The sequence below is a fragment of the Hypomesus nipponensis genome, chromosome 1, assembly GCF_054491055.1.
Source record: "Hypomesus nipponensis isolate SF chromosome 1, ASM5449105v1, whole genome shotgun sequence".
In the NCBI taxonomy this organism is placed as follows: Eukaryota; Metazoa; Chordata; class Actinopteri; order Osmeriformes; family Osmeridae; genus Hypomesus; species Hypomesus nipponensis.
The window spans coordinates 7,440,857-7,459,409 of record NC_140361.1 but is presented as its reverse complement, the minus strand read 5'-3'; the positions used below and the strand labels follow the sequence as shown (position 1 = coordinate 7,459,409).

The window sequence follows — 18,553 nt, the reverse complement described above, 5'->3', positions numbered from 1 at the left end:
TTCGTTTTAACGTGAAAACTGCGATAATTACTGCAAAACTAATTGCAAGAGAAACGCACGTCAGACAGTAGGCTAGAGTGAGCCACGTGAAAACGTTATAATGCAAAGAACTGCAAATAAAACCCCTTCAGTCAATTCTGTAGTCAATGTAATGTATCTCTCTACACATCTTATTTGTCTCAGGCCCTTTTTTGAAATTGACAAGACATTTTAGAAACATAAACATGATGATCTGAAATAGGATACATTTTATTTTGACATTGTGCTTTATTTACCTAATAATATTTATCTAATAAACATAACAAAATGTATATTGTCTATGCAGGGCCAGGGCCAATAATTGATTTTGGGGCCCCTACTAATTTGTATGATTACCATTAACGTAATATATATATTTTTTTAATTGAGCTATAATTTCATGTGCTCTTGGGGGCCCTCTGGTGGCCACGGGGGCCCTAAGCAGCCGCTCAGTCCTCTATGCCTTGGGCCAACTTTGTGTCTATGGTATGCTAAATGACTTAATGTAAATGTGAATGTCATTTAAGGAAGAAGTGTGTAAGTTATTCTGACAAATTTGTATTCTCCTCTGGGTCTGCCAATTTGTCACCACAAAACTGCAGGAAGAAAGCATCTCTAGGTGAAGTGCAAGTGATGTGAAGAAGTGAGAGAACATCTGTTTACCTGTAGAGAAAGTCCCTTATAGGTCTTATTACACAGCACATAGTGTTCTCATTGTGTGTCAATACATGTAAAATAACCTGCAACTCCATCATAGGTGAACAGTGGATGTTGTTGGAACTTGAGACACTCTACTTGTTTCGTGTTTTCCAGTGGAGACGCCTAGTCTTTCCTAGAAAATGAATGATCGTGGTCACAATTGACAATTCACAAGTCATACCGTCAAAGACACACACACACTCTCTATTGCACTCATTAGCACTCACTGAAAGGTGTCTACATCTTCACACACACACACACACACACACACACACACACACACACACACACACACACACACACACACACACACACACACACACACACACACACACACACACACACACACTCTCACACATGCACACACACAACATCCACCAGCCTACCATAGATGCACATGAATCACTTGAGGATGTGAAATCTCCCCCTGAGTGGAGGGTGGTGGTAGTAGGATAGTGTCTTGATCTAGAGGTGGTCAGACCATGTTGCAAAGAGGAAACCCATTAAAACAGAGGAGAAGCTTGACATATTTAACACTATATGCTCTATTCTATCAGCATTGATCAATACTGAGGCTAAATATCATATCAATATCATAAAAATATAACTTTTCGTTACAAAAAGGTGCTCAACTTACTGTATCATCTGTTTGATAAGTCAATTTATATAAATGTTTGCATGCTTGATGAATCATTTGAATGATTAGTAAACTTGCTACATTGTTTCCTGTTGAATATTGGGAAGTGATAATCATGGCAGTCTCCATCTGCAAACCAGGGATGGTTGTTGGAGTACCACATTTCACACATGCCTGGTCCTCTATTGTTTATTACTATGAATGTTGTAGGGAGCTGACATAGGAAATGTTGACATTATGTAAATCCAGAAACATTGTGTTTGAGGTTATACAAATTATTAATACCACAAAGCATGAACCATTTACAAAAAAAGCACTTGTTGATATATGGGAGGTAGCCTTAACACAGTTATATAGAGCCATACTGTTTACTGCCTGTTAATTGTTGTCAACTCAGTTGATCTATTGTCACCTTCATCTTTAGGTTAAATCTGGAACTGAAATAATTTACCAAAACTTGGGTTCATGATGCTAAATTATTCATTAATAAACAAATTATTTGACATCAATATTTCTCTTTAAATGTAAATATATATATATATATATAAAAATGTAATTCTACGACACAGATTCAAGGATAATTGTCATTTCAGCCAGTATTGTTTATTGAACAACAATCAAACTTTTCACATGTCCTTTCTGTCCTTGTCCTCTGTCTTCTGAGTACACAACTCTGCAGGGAAAAGAAAGATGTTGAGAATATCAGCTAAAGCGGAGAATGTCTGTTTTAATAGACATTTTGAAACAGTGAAAGTGTGTTCTAAGAATGTACTACGCTTCTCTGACAGCAATGTACCAAATAACCAACCAACTTAACTCTCCAGTAGTGATGCACCCCAAGGGTTAAAGGTTGTAACTGAGACTATTGGGCAAGACAGGACTCTCCATAATTGTATATGCTATGCATTGTGTTGTGTCAGTCTCTGTCATTTAACCTGCCACTCCATTATAGGTGAACTGTGGAGGCTGCTGGAACTTGAGGCACTCAGCTTGCTTCCTTAGTTTCTCCAGCACAGAATCAGGCAGTTTGCTAGTTTTTCCTGGAATTGAGAAATCAATCAGTAAACAGGAAACAGGACCAATCCAAGGACATTTCAGGTAAAGTAACATGCGGTCTCACACACATATACACACACATACACACACACACACATACACTCTACCATAGACAAGCAGATACTGGACGAGTTTCCCTCTGGATGTGACGTTGTCATGTATAATGAGGCACTCGGGGCAGGTTTGCAGGAAACTTGCTATGTTGGTGTCATTCCCATCTGAGCAGAGAAGAGATAGAGAGGGATTAGCGCTCTTCTTTGTGCTGACCTAGACCTAGAAGTTAGTGGTTGAGAAGTCCTGTAAGTCCTGGATCAGTGTAAGGTATAACAAGGACAGGCTGATTACACCTAACGGCTCTATAAAAAAAGGATTGCAAATGTACATTTTTCTTTAATGCATGTGCAGTAGACTTACCTTTCACAAGGAGAGTGTTGTTGACCACAGTCATGTTCACGGAATAAAAAACACATGTCTCCTCACTGAAGGGAGGTCCAGAAGACAGTGACCATCGCAGATAAACCTTATAATCAATCACTCACAATAATCATAATAATTACTCATGATAACCATGGTAATGACATATATTGTGGATCATTGGACACTCATTTACAAGTGGAACTGTTATAAAGTGTGTTTGAGAAGTGACCTAGGCTGCTTACCGCATGATGCCCTGTTGCAGGATGAAGGTCTTGTTGTCTGCTGCAGGGAGAAAGTTTGACCAGGTACTGTTGGTTTCCAGCAGTGTCTCTGCGGCAGTCTTATCGTCACAATAGGCCTCAAGGAGGATCCATCTTCCAGAAATCTATAAGAAGAATTCTTCATTTACTTAACTTTATCTTTATAGTACAAGATATGTTAGGATCGTATGATCAGAAAATATTTGATCTTTGCATTGTTCATCCTTTGTGTATGTGGTTGTATTAACAGGTTTTAACGGGTGCATGTCTTTGTGTGTATGTATTTGAGTGTGTGTGTATGAATCCCACCTTAAAAAACTCAGATGCCTCCAGGGGCTTCACCAAATCCTCACATTCCTCTGGGGTGGGAGCTGTCTCCCCACACGCTACCAGCACCGCCAGGAGAACCGCTCCACAGAGAACCGTCATGATGAGACACTTCTGTGGAGACCCAGCGAAGATAAATTCCTTCTTTAATACACACAACACAGTCCAACCTCAGTGTGATTCTTCACTTGTCCTAATATGCTGAGGATGTTTCAGACTGAGCCCTCTGCCCACGCATTCATGAAATTCTGCCAGTGGTACAGGGTTCATTTCACCTCTATTGATGGTTTTTATCACTGAGAGCGTTGATCTTTAGCAAAACCTTCCATGTTGATACAGGGTTGTTTATTTGACAGAACCTGGGCAGAACCTGATTTTATTGACCGTATGGTATCCCTTGCAATGAGGAGAAGCACTGCTGACAGAAAACACACAAATAATAATGCACACAAATTCTGTGCTCAAGTTTCAGTCCACAGATTGTGCAATCAATCTGTGGGACTTATCTTCAGTAAAGCCTCACAAAAGAGTTGAATACAGAATTGTGGAATACCGATTAAAAATTAAATGTAGTTGTTGATCCATAACTGACAACACTATGGTTGTTCTGTAAGTGTGTTCTGATAGGAAAAATATCTAAATACATGTTTTGTAAGTTGTGAGGGGTCAGGTGGAACACAGGGTCCGTGGGCACCCTCTCCTGGGAGGTAGGCCCAAGGACACCTCAATTATATGATTGAGTAACCAGGTGAAATGCATGAACTTGATTGTGCTTTCTTTAAAAGGTCCCGATTAGGTGAACACAGAGGAAAAATGTGAAGGACAACAGCAGAGCACAGAGTGGAGCCAGATTACTCGTGCTGACGGCGGTTGAGGGACCGCCTGTCGTTTCTTCAATAGGTGTTATAGTTTAGTTTTGACATAAACAGAGTTTATTTTACTTTATCCTAGTACGGAAGTGTGCCTACTAGTTTTCTGGTTTTCCTGAAACAAAATCTAACCGAAGCATTACTGGCAATATACAGTTTCAGCGTCTCATTTTGCTGGCCTGCACCCGGGGAATGTATTGGGTGATCTAGTATCACCAGCTAGCGAATTCTCACAGAGTGTTTATAAAAAGGAATTAAGGCTAGTTAATATTTGACTTACATGTGACTTGAAAGGTGTTGTTAGAAAAGGTCATGTTGGTGACAACATTAAGACATATTCCATCACAGGAATATGAAAGAGATACAATGTTTACTCAACATTAACCGCCTGCATCTTAAATATTTGAAATAGTGCTTGTTGACAGGCAAGAGGGACCAAGAGCTTCCTCCAAATGTAGTGAATTTCAAAACTGGCCAAATATAAACAAAGCTTAAAATGGGAACAAAGACCTGGGAACAACACCTTTACCTTGGGAAAGAATATGGGTGTAAAACTGAAATCCTCCAATGCTGCTTTGCACACAGATATTAGTGAGGATTATGGAAATGGATTGGGGTACATTCATGGCAAAGAGAACACTGCAACTACAACAGAAAGCAGACGCCTGTTCAAAAGGGTTGAAATATTTGTCTTTTTATGAATGGTAAGTGTTAGTTACAATAATTGGGTGGTTCTTCCCCAACTTAGACAATTTTGAGTTTGTCTGAATCAATGGACAGCTAGTGCTCTGGGAATGTTCCAATAGTTTTTTTGTTTATTGCCCAGTCCTGTCCCTGCGGTCTTTGACACTTCTTCCCACTCAGGTACGTAGGAAATGTCAACATTGCTGTTGGATACTACTGAATGTCAAGGTGGTCAATTGTTTATAGATTGTATTACAAAGCTTGAAAGAGGTTGCCAATTGATGAGGAGAAAAGGTTGTTTAACAAGTTATGCTGACAGTTTTCCCAAACACACAGCATATCTTTGTATATAATTGTTTACATAGTTTACTGTGGGACAATACATCCTCATTCATTCTAAAGTCCTGCACAGCTAGAAAGAATGTTGTAGGTAAATGTTCCAGATTGCGTTCCTGCTTGGTTCAGGCTGTACAACCAGGTGGTCTGGTTGAGGACCGAACGTTCCATGACTTGTTCCAATGTCTTGTTCCAATGACAGAATGTTCCAAATGTCTTGTTGAGGCATAGTCAGTTAACAAATGAAGTCTCAAATATGACTCAGACAACTCCCATTTCTCAGCACTGATATCGAGCTGAGGGTCCATGAAGACCAGAGAAGGGACCACTGTGATTTGAACTAAGATGTGGTCCAATGTCACTCAAACAACAGAGGGATTAACGTGAAAACCAGAATAGGAATCAAGGGAGTCACGTCGCCTTCTACTGCTTGGTTCATGCAAGTGCATGGCCAGGGCTGCAGCCCTCCTCTGCCTCTGTGTCTATCCAGACCTTGGTCTCTCCTCTGCCCTCCTTTCTCCTCCCTCCCTCTCTCCTCCATCCATCTCTCCCGGAGCTCCTGCCGTCCTGTGGGCGGAGAGAAAGAGAGAGAAAGGTCGTCCAGGACAGGAGCTGATGGGTTTGGGCAGTCCAGCCAATCAGTAGCCAGGGATCGAGGATACCCCTCCTCTAGGGCAGAGCCTGGGTAGGGAAACTTCCAGTAAGAATGTCCTTTGAAGAGAATGATGGAGCCTGGAGAAGTAATATTCAAACCAGATTTGGATACAGTGCATAGGTTTGTAGATACAATAGATTAAACATGCCTATGTTATGGTAAAGCACACACACATGGCTTCTTACCATCTTGCTCTTCGCTGATCCCATTCACTCCGTCTCTAATGAGTTTTGTCCAGGTTTGATTATCCTCTTCCTGACCTCCTGACCCCGCCTCCCTGGTCTCCGCCCACACTGGTCCCTCCACTGAGTCCCAGACAAGACCTTGCTCCCCGCCTCCATTTTCTTCTGCCCCAGAACCAGCTCCAGCACTAGGCAAACCCCCAAGCCCAGACTCTGACCTGGTCCCAGCCTCTGACACCTCCCTGAGCTCAGAGAGTGGTTGTGGGTAGCCCTCCTGGAGTAAGAGGTCCCTGAACAGCCAGAATTGGGAGCCTGAAAAATGAAAAACAACATTGATTCACCAACTGACAGTGCGAGCTGGTCATCGCAATGAAACAAAAAAAGACAAATATCGTAGTCATTAACTGGTGAGGTAACAGAAAAGAATGATGTTGTGTGTGTGTGAGTATGCAGTTCCAGAGGGGCATACCACTGATGAAGATAATGGCGTGGTCCGAGTGTCTCTCCAGCACGGCCTTCAGGGGTGGCAGGTCAGGAGGCAGACCCCCCCACAGCCTCCTCACTGAGGCTGCCCGGCCAGACACCAACCCTCCAGCACTGACCCTCCACATACTCAACCCTGAGATAGAAAGAAAGAGAGCGATAGAGAGAAAGACATTGAGAGTGAGAGAGAGAATGTGTGTGTGTGTGTGTGGAGGGAGAAGGGGTACGTTTGCAGCTGTAAGATACATCCCATGGGAAGCAATCATGAACCCTTTCAGAAGCTACACTGAAAGCTTCAATGGGAGGAAAATCCCAGCAGCCTCTCCTACCCTTAAAGAAAAAGGTCTCTCCCCTGATCTTGGCCACGGCATCAAAGCTGGTGTTGCACCGGTCTACAGAGGGACTAGGACACAAAACGGATGTATTAATTTCTTCACATAACGCTGAAGAGATTTGTTACCATAAAACTGAAGACAGGGAACATGTTTAATAACTGAGAGGCAATATTTCCTAATATTTCCAATATTTCCTCCATTTATAATTCAACCATTCCCTATCTCTATGTACCCAGTATAAAATTCAGGTGAAGTCATGTTCCGTATACGTTCCATTAGGTCAGTGAGTAACCAGTTTTACCTGTGTTTGTGTCTGTGTCCATGGCCTCGATGGCGCAGCTGAGCCTCAGTGGCTAGGCGAGGGGCGTCTGAGGCCAGCAGCCGACTTCTCTTACCTGCACACACACACACATACGCAATAAGCAACACAATATGTCCATACGTACTTGACTAACCCCCTAAGAGACCGTCAGACTGACCGTAGAGGTTGGTGATGTGTTCCTGGTCGTGGGTGCCGAGGCGGTATTGGAGCGGGTCTCCTGCAGGACCCTGGTAGTACGGCCTCATCACCGAGCGCCTTGTGGAGGAGTGGGACAGGCCCAGGGCGTGGCCAAACTCGTGCACCAGAACAGTGAACAGATCTGTCCCCTCAGAGGCTGGCGAGAAGGGTGGAGACAGACGGGCGGAGACAGGGACAGAGGAGTGGAAACAGAGGTATGGACCAGACTCATTCATGGGTAGGGTTTGAATATTTAAGATGACTCCAGTGGGTCAAAGGCAGTGTGGAAGTTTTAATGCTTGTGACCTAATTCAGCACCTGTCTCTCACCTGGCTGGCGGAAGGCCCACTCCTCCTCTGCATCCAGGTGGACCCCACCCGCTCGGGTGGGGTCTGAGGGGAAGAAGGCGTGGCCAACAGCACCCCCGGCTCCATCGAAGGGGTAGCCGTCACCGTGGAAACCGCGGAGGAAGTCAACTTGTAAGTCGGCCATCTCGGGACCTGCCACCTGCCAGTAAGAGAAGAGGAAGTTACATGAGAGATAGAACAAACAAGCGAGACAGGAAAACAGAGATACCAATAGAGAGACGCACTTCATGGAACTCCAGAGGTGTTGGCTCTGCCCATACCCTCAGGGCATAGAACACCAGGGAGCGAATCGTCTCACGGGAGAGAGAAGATGTTACAGGATAGGAGCCCAGCCTATAGGTAGAATGAGAAAGGCCCTGGGTCAGAACGTACACAATGAACATCAGGACAAATCTAAAAAGCAGGGAAAGGATAGAGCTAGACTTATTTTAGTTTTAGGAATGGAAGTGAAACAGCAAATGCAGGGGGATGAGAGGGACGACAAGTGAATGATGGTGACAAACCTCCAGTTGATGTTCTTGCGTGTCCACGCAACAATGGCCCGCTTCCTCCTCAGGCTCCGCCCCGGGTGGAGCTGATTGGCTTCGGGTCCGTGTGTCTCCTCCTCATTGTCAGGCAAAGAACAGCGTGGTGTTTGCATCAGAGTCAGTGTCTCCTTATCTAAGCGAGATAGAGAGAAAGTGTGGGAAAAAGAGATAGAATGAAAGAGAGAAAGAAGATAGAAATGGGGTCATTTCATAGCACCTCCAATAGGTTGACTAGACGACTGAACAGTTTCTCTAATTTCCCACCTACAAATCCAGTCTCTTTCAGCCCTGCAAATTTCTGCATGGCTGTCACAGCATGAGTGACAGCTGTCCAGGCCTGTAGCTGTCCAGTGGAGGGGTCAGGGGGCGGAAGGTAGCCATATCGCATCAGCCAATCCTGGGAGAAGGGAGAGAACTGTGTTGAAAGGCATAACTTAGGTCTATTACATATGTCTTGAAACAATTGGTTGCAGACTAAAGAATTATAATGCTGATCATGACCATGATATACAGTATGATTAAATAATGAAACACATTATGTAGATATCATGTGCATTTGTTTGTGTGGACATTTATCTCTAAATGTAGGGGTATACATGCCAGACAAGGACAAAATAATTGTTTTAAAAAACATTTTAAAGTCACCAGCTTGTTTGATAGTGTAGAAAAATATCCTCACCACTAATTCAGAGCTCTCGTCTTTCGTTGGTGTCACCGACTCAGGGGAGGAAGGTAAAGTTGTGTCCGTTGGGGTGGCCGCGCTTGGGACTCCAACGACGGCCACCGTTAGTGTGCGCCCGCACAAACAAATCAATAACACGCACCAAACCGCCGTCTTCATTGTGTTCACATTTTACAACACACTTTCTTAATAAAGCGACCTCTCTACCGTCTTGCCGCAAAGATGAATAATTTCCAATGTTCAGCAACTTCGCGAGGTCATCCGTCCTCCATCGTCGTCGTTCGATCAAGGATAGTGCAGCAGCCACACGAACGGAACCTCCCGGGAACAAGTGGCTGGTGAAACGCTCTGCACGGGGGAGCGAGCAACCCACGGCCACGGATAATATATATCCCGTGCCTATGGACAATGAAAACATTCCTGTAAGCTGTCATGACGATACATTTCATCTTCAAACATGATTGTCTAAAACTGTGTGTGTGTGTGTGTGTGTGTGTGTGTGGGGGGGGGGGGGGGTATTTAATCCACAACATATGGGGTTTACAAATTACAACATTCTGCACAAGCGTCACTGGAATATACATATGTGGTTCAGGGACATTGTTCTTTATGTCCCACTCCCAGTTATAGAACATGGTACAATCATGTCGACCATAAAACTTTGAATTCCAATTTCAGATAAAAAGTCATAATGACAGAAACGTCAATAAAGTAATCCAGGCAGGCATGGATATGTAAAACAGGCAGATGAGTCCAAGACCCATCCAATCAGGAGATGGAGTGAGATTACCATAAAATCCCAGGGAGGGAGGGAGGAGATGGGTGCAGGGAGGGAGGGAGGGTGTTGGGTGTCTGTGTACAAGTACAAGACACTTGATCTAATTTCAAAGAAGGAAAGTGTTTGGGCTGTGTGTGGTTGGCATGTGTATGGGGGGAGGGGAATACTGAAGAGGATGTGGAGTTTTAATTAAATTAGCTGCCATCATTTAGTTAAAGAGAGGGGGCAAAATGGGAGGGCTGGAAGAAGGACAGTTGTAAAGTAATGGGATTAAAGTGGAAGAGGGTTCAGTCGATTCCTCAAGGGACTCATAGAATGAAAGATGTCTGTTGTGCAGAGAAATAAGAATAAAGGGATCATGAGATTGAAAGGAAAAGAGAACTGGTTAAGAGAGGTTGAGATTGAATGGTGAGAGAGAGAGAGAGAGAGAGAGAGAGAGAGAGAGAGAGAGAGAGAGAGAGAGAGAGAGAGAGAGAGAGAGAGAGAGAGAGAGAGAGAGAGAGAGAGAGAGGGGATAGAAGACGCACTAGTGCAGTAATGTAGGTGCTTCGTTCAGAGCTGTTAATTAATTGAATTCTTGATACTGGGGTGCGCACACACTTGAAAATCCATCTGGTTAAGCACTGACAAATTAACAATGCCACAATATGGTTTACAGACTGCTGCGAACACACATCACTAACATCAATGCATACAAACCCACATGCACACAGACAAACTTTTAAACTGATAAAAATTCTGCATGCAAAATAATATGATGGCAATATAACAAAGTGCAAAGTCACATGGTGCATAAGTATCCAACTAACCCTAAATATTTACACAATAATTTTTGTCACAACCCTAACATCGGTGGATCAGTGCTTACCTTCCTCTTCCTTGCTGCCTTGTGCCTCCTCTGCTGTGTCCCTTGTCTCTCACTCTCTCTCTCTCACTCTCTCTCTCTCTCTCTCTCTCTCTCTCACTCTCTCTCTCTCACTATGAGCAGATGTGCGCTTCTTTTCTCCCACCCACTCCCCTGTACCTCCCTCACCAACCCCCCCCCTTCCCTCCCCCACTATCGTCTCATTTCCCCCCATTGCACACCCTCCCTCCCACGATGTTTCAACAGTCTACCCTGTAAACCCCCAAAAACAAATCTGTGTGTGAGCATGTATAACATATATGTGTGCATGGAGGGTAAAGATGGAATGTCTCGACTCCCTAAGAAGATTTGGAGTTTCTTTATCTCCCGCTTCTCTTACTTACAGGCACACACACCCGCACACACACACATCACATACTGTCCTGCTGTCCACTTTAGATTAAAAAAATATATATATATATATATAAAGATATCTAACTTGAAAACATACATGATTTAAATTAATCCTTGCATCGAAAATGATTTAAAAAAAATTGAGCCTCAGAAAATGTTGGACTTGTATATAGATATCGACTTTTAATGTGTAACTAAAGGCTTTCCCTGCGGGATTAGTGAGAGTGGAAAAGCAAAGATGGTGTGTGTGTGCGCTCCGTATGTTTAGTGTGTGTACAGTGAGAGGCCTGGCTAGAATCGTTTTGATGCAATCCTCTTAACCAAAGGATTACAAAAATAAAGATCAAGATTTTAACTGATCTCCCCCTCTCTTCTCTCTCATTCTGTCAGTGCATTGTTTATGCTATCATGCCAAATGTTGCAGGGTGAGAATCACAGACTGATGGCAGATTATGGAGTAGGTAGACTTTCAAAAGTCATTCTGGAAGCAGATTAACTCGATCCAATGAAATAGAATAGTCAAATACAAAGCGAGAGAGAGAGAGAGAAATGCAGGGCACAAATACATGCCTGAAAAAACTGAAAGATACAGAACAGGGAGAGTGACAAGAGAGCGAAAGACTCGGAAGCATTAGAGTATATTTCCAGATGCTTAATGTCACTCTCTTGCTCTCCCTCCCTCCTTCCCTCCTAGGGTAATGTATGATTGAAAAAGCACACTCTGACTCTACCACTGTGTTATTCTAGAGAAACTGGATCCCACTGATGTAAAATCAATTCACAACCTGTCACAGTAGAGACAAAACGGGATGAAATACCACCTAATTACAACATCACCACCTCCACTCATTACACACCCACATGCCCACACACAACCTAATTTGCTGAATTAACTTCACTGCCATTCAATTACTCCTATTGACTTAGTTAAAATGCCTTGAATCTAAAGAAAGTTTGCTGTGGGCCAGACTAGGTGGGGAACATAGTTTCCAATGTCGCCTTGACGACAAGTCAGACCCACATGAATGCTGGTGGTTGGACGAGGTCAAAGGTGAGGTGTAGGAGGGGGGAGATGGGAAACGGAGTCTGTATTTTTGGACCCCTGTGGTGGGGAATGGGGGGGGAGGGTTTGGTGGATATATGAATAGGGCTGTGTTTCTGGGAATGTCCCAATGCCCCAATTGTAGGTCCCAACTTGTTGTTGTCCCTAGCAACTGGGACACTTTTTGGGGAACATAGCGCTGCATGGAGTCTTTTGTTCATGGATGGTTTGGAATGACAGCATACCTCATCAACTCTCTATCTCTCTTTCTCTGGGCCCCAGCACTTCTGAAGACATTGGAAATACGAGTTCACACACCCAATCGAACTAGCAATGTTGTTGCTGTGTTGCCTGTGGTTGCTATATGCCATTTAAACAATAAATCTTCTGTGATCGACAAGCATCATGTCATGCTGCTGTGTGTGTGTTTATGTGTGTCAAAAGAGGCGTAGGCCTATATAGTTTTTTACTCAAATATTGCAAGAGTAACCCAACCACTAGCAGACCCCCATTGTGCTTCTGGAGACAAGCTGATTAATTAAATATCTTGGGTTATACATCAAATGCCTGCTGTTTTTTGTCAAATAATTCTCGTTTGGCAATATAAAACTATCCACAATTGATCTGTCTGTACCCTATAGAGGAAAACTTAAGGTAGACAGGTACATATTAAAATCTAAATTTAAAGAATTTGCTTTGCCTTACAGTGACCAATTCCAGCAACACGTGTAAATATGTTCAAAAGATGTGGAGATGCCGGGGATTGAACCCGGGGCCTCATACATGCAAAGCATGCGCTCTACCACTGAGCTACATCCCCTGCATGACTTTTATCTAATAATTTTAAACTATATTCCTTTTTCCATAATAGTTGCTCATTGGAGCAAAGCCATGGCCATGAGCCATTTTTTGTTGGTTACCATAGAAAATTAATTGCTGTTCGTCGTGACCTGGGCTATAGAGACAATTTCGTTGAGAATTTCTCTATGGCTCTGGTCGTGGCCAGCTCTAACTATATTTGCAGCGCCACTCAATGGTGAACTGAGGTAGCCTAACCGGTAGCAAGCGACTAGTACCATAGACTAGCTTCCGCTTGAGAAGGAAGAGTAGTCAGTGCGTCCGACTCTACATCCCCACCATGGCCGACAAAGCGCAGATTCAAGAAGCGATTAAAACACAAGGAGAGGTCGTCCGTAAATTAAAGACAGAAAAAGCTAGCAAAGATCAGGTCAGTATTCACATTGCGTCATTTGTGTTTCATTGTTCTGCTACGGCGAAATGCCTATTGCCTGGCTTGATTCCTTGGCACGAACACATGTGCCATCAAGTGCTAGTAGCAGAACAGTAGCAGCTGTACTGCAGCCGCAACCGGCAAGCAGGCAGCTGTACTAGCCAGCCTAGATGTCAGTCGAGTTTGATGAATGATCGTCGATTTGAATAGACTCTTGCCCTGCATCAGCTGATTTTTAAATAGTTAGCTGGCGTTTAACGGCAATGTAAGAACGTGTACCAGCACTCCAGTAAGAATGTTTGCGGTGCTATACACGTTAGCTAGGAATAGTATTAGCTTAGCCTTAACGCTAGCTGGTATCTGCCTTGTTAGGTTAAAACTAACGTTAGAGTAGACCTGACCAGATAATAAATGTTACCGTTTACAACCGTTAACTGGTGTACGTAAAACGTGAAAAACGACCAGACGTCTGTTATTACTTTCAGTATTGAGCAAGTCAACAGTACAGTAGCCTACATGCTAAGTTAACAGGTGACGCAATATATAGCATTTTTTGTATCATTACTGCGTTGACTAGTGCTGGCAAGTGCGCCAGTCAATGTAGTTAACTCTTCTTTCTGGTTGTTGCTGTTGTGTTTGGGGTTATGCCAAAGGACTGGACCCAGGTGACGCCTGTCAGGTTACCCTTGCTCGACAGCTTTATAGTCCTGTACTAGGTGCCTGCACATCTTATCTTACAGCCCATTTAGATTTCTATAAAACGTCAGGTAATATAGATGGGATACAAGCAGGTGATTAACCTCACAGATGTCACCTATCCAGTCATGTCAGTTATGTGATCATACATAGGACTAAGAAGGAAGGAGTCATATCCAAAACAAGCCAGATGGTTTCCAGCTGTGGCTGCAGGGGTCAGCATGTCTCCCCTTCTGTCTGAGTCAGTCTTCTGAGTTCTCTGATTGGCTGGTTAGTTTGACCCCTGCTTTTCATGTTTTATCCTCCATGCTGTGATGCGTCATGTACTGCACGTCCCTAGTGCTAGGGTCGCTCACCAATTTTCTCCTGTTCTTCCTGCCTGACGACAACATCATCGGCCTGGCTCTACCTTCATCATCATCTACCTCAACACCCTCTACCTCTAACGCCACTACCCGGGATTACCAATCTATGGATATATCTGGACAATCTCTGTTTGGGGTGGGAAACGTCTTCCTGTTTGGCACTCATAAACTGTTGTGATTGGACATCTTGGTGGGGTGAAACAATGCTATTGGAATATGCCTCTGCTATGATGCTGCACTGCTGAACAAACCCTTTTTTTGTCGAACTCTGTTTCTGGGATGAACATTTTGGGTATGTTCTCCCTGCGTGTGTGTGTGGGACTGACGCGCCACCGGACTTTACTCTGTACCCGTTCTCTATGCACCGTGTCTGGGATGACTGTGTCTCAGGTAGGCCTCAGCTGGGGGGTGGGGTTGGGGCACGACCTGAACTGACCTGAAGAAAAGATGGCTTTGGATTTCTCATATTTCTCAAAGCCTGTTATAGTACATGGTGTCTGAGAGTGTTTGTGTGTGTGCTTGATGCAGATTGATGAGGAAGTAGCCAAATTGTTGCAGCTGAAGGCTCAGCTTGGAGGAGATGATGGCAAACACCAATTTGTGCTCAAGACTGCCAAGGTAAATGCAAAGTGGTCACATTCTTGTCTAGAGAAAAAAGGGACTATTTACAAATGTCTAAGGCTCTTTTCTTCTTTTCCTTTCTCCCTATAGGGCACCAGGGACTACAATCCCAAACAGATGGCCATCAGAGAGAAGGTTTTCAGCACCATTGTTAACTGCTTCAAACGCCACGGAGCAGAAACCATTGACACACCTGTGTTTGAACTGAAGGTGCGTGTGAACCTTCTCCCTCTCTTACGCACAAACTAAATCTGAAAACAGACAAGTCAGCTTGCTGTTGCATGAAGTATGACGTTAGTATTGTCTCAAGCCATTCTGTGTGGCTGTGTGTGTGTAGGAAACACTGACCGGGAAGTATGGGGAGGACTCTAAGCTCATCTACGACCTCAAGGACCAAGGTGGCGAGCTGCTGTCCCTCCGATATGACCTCACTGTATCCTTGGAGACCTAAGATTAACATCTGGCTCACTGCCTTAGTACTCTTTAGTTTGATGTTGGTAGCAATTGACTTGACCAGTAGAAAACTACTGACAGTGGCTAAGACTGTAATAGGGGCGCTGGAAGTTATGCTGGGGCACCTCCTGAAGAACAAGATTGTTTTCTTGATTGTCACTGTAGAAGATGAAAAGTCAAGTATTATCTGTCCTTAACCCCACCCCTGTCAGGTGCCCTTTGCACGTTACCTGGCCATGAACAAGATCACCAACATCAAGCGCTACCACATCGCCAAGGTCTATCGTCGTGACAACCCCGCCATGACCCGCGGCCGCTACAGAGAGTTCTACCAGTGTGTAAGTGACAGATGACAAAAGCTATGTGCGATTTGCCCATCGGACAACACTTGTATACTGTATGCTGTCACCACATATATGCCATATTACATACAGGTTTTGCTGTCTGTGTATGTCCCTCCAGGATTTCGATATTGCAGGGCAGTACGATCCCATGATCCCTGATGCAGAGTGTCTGAAGATTGTCCACGAGATTCTGAGTGAGTTGGACCTAGGAGACTTCCGCATCAAGGTGAGAATTTCCCCTGCACCCCCACACTCCTTCCACACACACACACACATACACACACACACACACACCATTTCCTCCCACCTCACTCCTCCACCCTCTCTGCAGGTCAACGACAGACGGATCCTTGATGGAATGTTTGCCGTGTGCGGCGTCCCCGATGACAAGTTCCGCACCATCTGCTCCACGGTGGATAAACTGGACAAGGTAACACACACACACACACACACATACACACAACTGCACTTGAGCACACCGGGAGATGGCAGTCCAATCTAGCCATCTATGGGATTTTGGTTTGAAAGGTAAACAAAATCAAACTCTCATCTCTCTGTCTCTTTCGCTCTCCTGCTCCCTTCCTCTCTCTCAGATGTCATGGGAGGATGTGCGCTGTGAGATGGTGAAGGAGAAAGGCCTGTCTGAGGAGGCCGCAGACCAGATCGGGGAGTATGTCAGCATGCACGGTGAGGCAGGAAGTGTGATCGTGCAAATACTCTTATAAAATACTTGGTGAGCTCCTGATATAGAAATGAAACCAATTGACTGGAACCATAAGTTCCAACTGTGACGCCATTCAATCGGAGCTCCATCAGCCCTTAATTCTTATGTAAGCTCCACCCAACCTTTGACCCAGTGTGTGATTGGTGCTTGTGTCACAGGGGGGCAGGACCTGGCAGAGCGTCTGCTGCAGGACCCCAAGATGTCTCAGAGCAAGCAGGCAGTCGCCGGCCTGACAGACATGAAGCAGCTCTTCAGCTTCTTGCAGCTCTTCCAGGTCACAGACAAGGTACGGGGGTCAGCGGTGGGAAATGACAGCAGGGACAACAGTCACCATGCAGCCAACACTTATTATCCACTCTACCGCCAACCTTTGGGTCGCTCCCTCCTTCTCCTTTGAATGCCTTTCAGGACCTCCTTTCCCCCTTTTTAAGCTGCTCTCTCCCGGTCTCTGTCTCGTCCTCCCAGGTGGTGTTTGACCTCAGCCTGGCGCGGGGGCTGGACTACTACACAGGCGTCATCTACGAGGCCATCCTGACCCAAGCTGGACCCATACCGGCGCCCGCGGCCGCAGAGCAGAACGGTTCCGGCGGTGACGAGGGGTCTGTGAGCGTGGGCAGCGTAGCGGGCGGCGGGCGCTACGACGGCCTGGTGGGCATGTTCGACCCTAAGGGCAGGAAGGTGCCATGTGTGGGTGTGAGCATTGGCATCGAGAGGGTTTTCTCCATCTTGGAGCAGAAGGCAGAGGTATGGGGAAGCATGGAGGTAGCTGATTTCGAGGACGTTAGGGGTTTGTTAACTGTTAACTGTCATTTTGCCTTGTTTCTTTTTGTTAATGTATGTGGGTATTTGGGGGTCATTCACATCTTTCAGGTTATTCAGTGTGTTCCAAAATGTTTCAGTGGTTGTGCTGTGAGTGGCAGTTCTCGAAAGCTTAGTGTTTTTAGTGGCCATATCGATTGTTAGCCCAGACTGTGATTGAGCACATCATCAACGCCCCGCATCTCCACAGACATCAGCTGAGAAGGTGAGGACCACCGAGTCCCAGGTCATGGTAGTTTCTGCACAGAAGAACCTTCTGGAGGAGAGGCTCAAACTCACCGCTGAGCTCTGGAACGCTGGCATCAAGGTGTGAATGTGTGAAAATGAAAGAGGGCAACAAAACTGGATTATCTGGATGAAGTATCATAAGCCTCTGACTGTGTGTGTGTGTTCAGGCAGAGGTGATGTACAAGAAGAATCCCAAGCTGCTGAGCCAGCTGCAGCACTGCGAGGACTCTGGGATCCCCCTAGTGGCCATCCTGGGAGAGCAGGAGCTCAAGGACGGGGTGGTGAAGCTCCGCACTGTCGCCAGCCGAGATGAGGTGACACACACACACACACTGTTGCTTGATCAAATTGAGTGCTGTATCCTTGCAGTTTGAACACTGTCTTCTCGGGTCTGGTTTGTATCACAGGTTGACGTGCCAAGAGCAGAACTAGTGGAGGAGATCAAGAAGAGGACTTCTCTAGTTTAGCCTGACGTTTCCCCCACAACTCGACTCTGCCTCACTAGATGGATCCAAAAACACAGAGCTACTTAATCAGAATGGAGGCGTTGTTTTCTGCACTTGAGTTCCCTCAACCACGGTCCTAGTACAATGACTGGCCTGCGTTCAAATGAATATTTAGTACGAAGGATAAAAGAACTATAATCCTGTTGGACCTGGTTTGAGGGACTAACTATATTGCCCATTAATGTTATCAGAATACCTTGATTTACTTCAACTCTAGGTCTGATCTCTTCACTTTAAGACTTGTCTGTAATAAACATGCCTGTTCTGTCAAAGCCCCAAATACAGGTTAATTCAATATCTAACCAGCCAGTGTCTGCTTAATGACTGGATTCTCTATGTATTCCTTTCTCACTCAGCAGTTAAAGGTGGGGTAGTTGGTAAAATACGTTTAACTTAAGATTGGTGAATGGGTGTGATGACGTCACTAATACCGCTTGCTAGAAATAATCACATC

The 18,553-nt window shown here is 44.8% G+C and overlaps 3 protein-coding genes, 1 long non-coding RNA gene and 1 other non-coding gene across 8 annotated transcripts; 2 read left to right on the top strand and 3 right to left on the bottom strand.

Moving 5' to 3' along the window:
* Positions 1 to 1,935: 1,935 nt before the first annotated feature.
* LOC146302289 (saxitoxin and tetrodotoxin-binding protein 1-like) lies at positions 1,936 to 3,628 on the bottom strand. The gene is made up of 6 exons (XM_084675276.1): positions 3,397 to 3,628; positions 3,070 to 3,212; positions 2,825 to 2,889; positions 2,518 to 2,628; positions 2,290 to 2,394; positions 1,936 to 2,027 (listed from the first exon to the last, which is right to left on the bottom strand). Exons 1-6 carry the CDS (start codon positions 3,514 to 3,516, stop codon positions 1,981 to 1,983), a joined length of 591 nt encoding a protein of 196 aa, XP_084531402.1. The 5' UTR covers positions 3,517 to 3,628; the 3' UTR covers positions 1,936 to 1,980.
* A 1,330-nt stretch (positions 3,629 to 4,958) lies between these two features.
* mmp17b (matrix metallopeptidase 17b) lies at positions 4,959 to 10,763 on the bottom strand. Of its 2 annotated transcripts, XM_084675248.1 has the most exons (12): positions 10,681 to 10,763; positions 9,032 to 9,433; positions 8,617 to 8,749; positions 8,329 to 8,485; positions 8,050 to 8,158; positions 7,787 to 7,964; positions 7,438 to 7,614; positions 7,260 to 7,353; positions 6,953 to 7,026; positions 6,610 to 6,759; positions 6,144 to 6,452; positions 4,959 to 6,035 (listed from the first exon to the last, which is right to left on the bottom strand). In XM_084675248.1, the coding sequence occupies exons 2-12, from the start codon at positions 9,191 to 9,193 to the stop codon at positions 5,662 to 5,664; spliced, it is 1,917 nt and encodes a 638-aa protein (XP_084531374.1). In that variant the 5' UTR covers positions 9,194 to 9,433; positions 10,681 to 10,763; the 3' UTR covers positions 4,959 to 5,661. The 2 variants fall into 2 exon arrangements, with proteins under 2 accessions (XP_084531374.1, XP_084531383.1); XM_084675257.1 differs by lacking the exons at positions 9,032 to 9,433; positions 10,681 to 10,763 and having other exon boundaries at positions 8,621 to 8,742.
* LOC146302288 (uncharacterized) lies at positions 7,173 to 8,887 on the top strand. The gene is made up of 2 exons (XR_014730273.1): positions 7,173 to 7,672; positions 7,773 to 8,887. It is a non-coding gene; the product is annotated as an uncharacterized LOC146302288 (long non-coding RNA).
* A 2,097-nt stretch (positions 10,764 to 12,860) lies between the features above and the next one.
* trnaa-ugc (transfer RNA alanine (anticodon UGC)) lies at positions 12,861 to 12,932 on the bottom strand. Its single transcript has one exon. It is a non-coding gene; the product is annotated as a tRNA-Ala (tRNA).
* Positions 12,933 to 13,092: 160 nt separating this feature from the next.
* On the top strand, positions 13,093 to 18,401 carry hars (histidyl-tRNA synthetase). Of its 3 annotated transcripts, XM_084675020.1 has the most exons (14): positions 13,194 to 13,340; positions 14,380 to 14,540; positions 14,933 to 15,022; positions 15,116 to 15,235; positions 15,363 to 15,458; positions 15,691 to 15,816; positions 15,941 to 16,048; positions 16,154 to 16,252; positions 16,416 to 16,509; positions 16,705 to 16,832; positions 17,012 to 17,290; positions 17,556 to 17,672; positions 17,761 to 17,907; positions 18,001 to 18,401. In XM_084675020.1, exons 2-14 carry the CDS (start codon positions 14,511 to 14,513, stop codon positions 18,058 to 18,060), a joined length of 1,494 nt encoding a protein of 497 aa, XP_084531146.1. In that variant the 5' UTR covers positions 13,194 to 13,340; positions 14,380 to 14,510; the 3' UTR covers positions 18,061 to 18,401. The 3 variants fall into 3 exon arrangements, with proteins under 3 accessions (XP_084531066.1, XP_084531146.1, XP_084530988.1); XM_084674940.1 differs by lacking the exon at positions 14,380 to 14,540 and having other exon boundaries at positions 13,093 to 13,340; XM_084674862.1 differs by lacking the exons at positions 13,194 to 13,340; positions 14,380 to 14,540 and adding an exon at positions 14,555 to 14,794.
* The last annotated feature ends 152 nt before the right edge of the window (positions 18,402 to 18,553 follow it).

Excerpts from the sequence above, each read along its gene's own strand:
- hars (XM_084674862.1), top strand. The coding sequence starts at position 14,684 with ATGAACATTTTGGGTATGTTCTCCCTGCGTGTGTGTGTGGGACTGACG. Across the intron at positions 16,253-16,415 it reads CGGTGGATAAACTGGACAAG|ATGTCATGGGAGGATGTGCG; the intron begins GTAACACACACA and ends CCTCTCTCTCAG. Across the intron at positions 16,833-17,011 it reads TCTTCCAGGTCACAGACAAG|GTGGTGTTTGACCTCAGCCT; the intron begins GTACGGGGGTCA and ends TCGTCCTCCCAG.
- LOC146302289 (XM_084675276.1), bottom strand. The coding sequence starts at position 3,516 with ATGACGGTTCTCTGTGGAGCGGTTCTCCTGGCGGTGCTGGTAGCGTGT. Across the intron at positions 3,213-3,396 it reads AGGCATCTGAGTTTTTTAAG|ATTTCTGGAAGATGGATCCT; the intron begins GTGGGATTCATA and ends TTCTTCTTATAG. Across the intron at positions 2,629-2,824 it reads CAACACTCTCCTTGTGAAAG|ATGGGAATGACACCAACATA; the intron begins GTAAGTCTACTG and ends TTCTCTGCTCAG.
- mmp17b (XM_084675248.1), bottom strand. The coding sequence starts at position 9,193 with ATGAAGACGGCGGTTTGGTGCGTGTTATTGATTTGTTTGTGCGGGCGC. Across the intron at positions 8,486-8,616 it reads GAAAGAGACTGGATTTGTAG|ATAAGGAGACACTGACTCTG; the intron begins GTGGGAAATTAG and ends TATCTCGCTTAG. Across the intron at positions 7,965-8,049 it reads CACCTCTGGAGTTCCATGAA|GTGGCAGGTCCCGAGATGGC; the intron begins GTGCGTCTCTCT and ends TCTTACTGGCAG.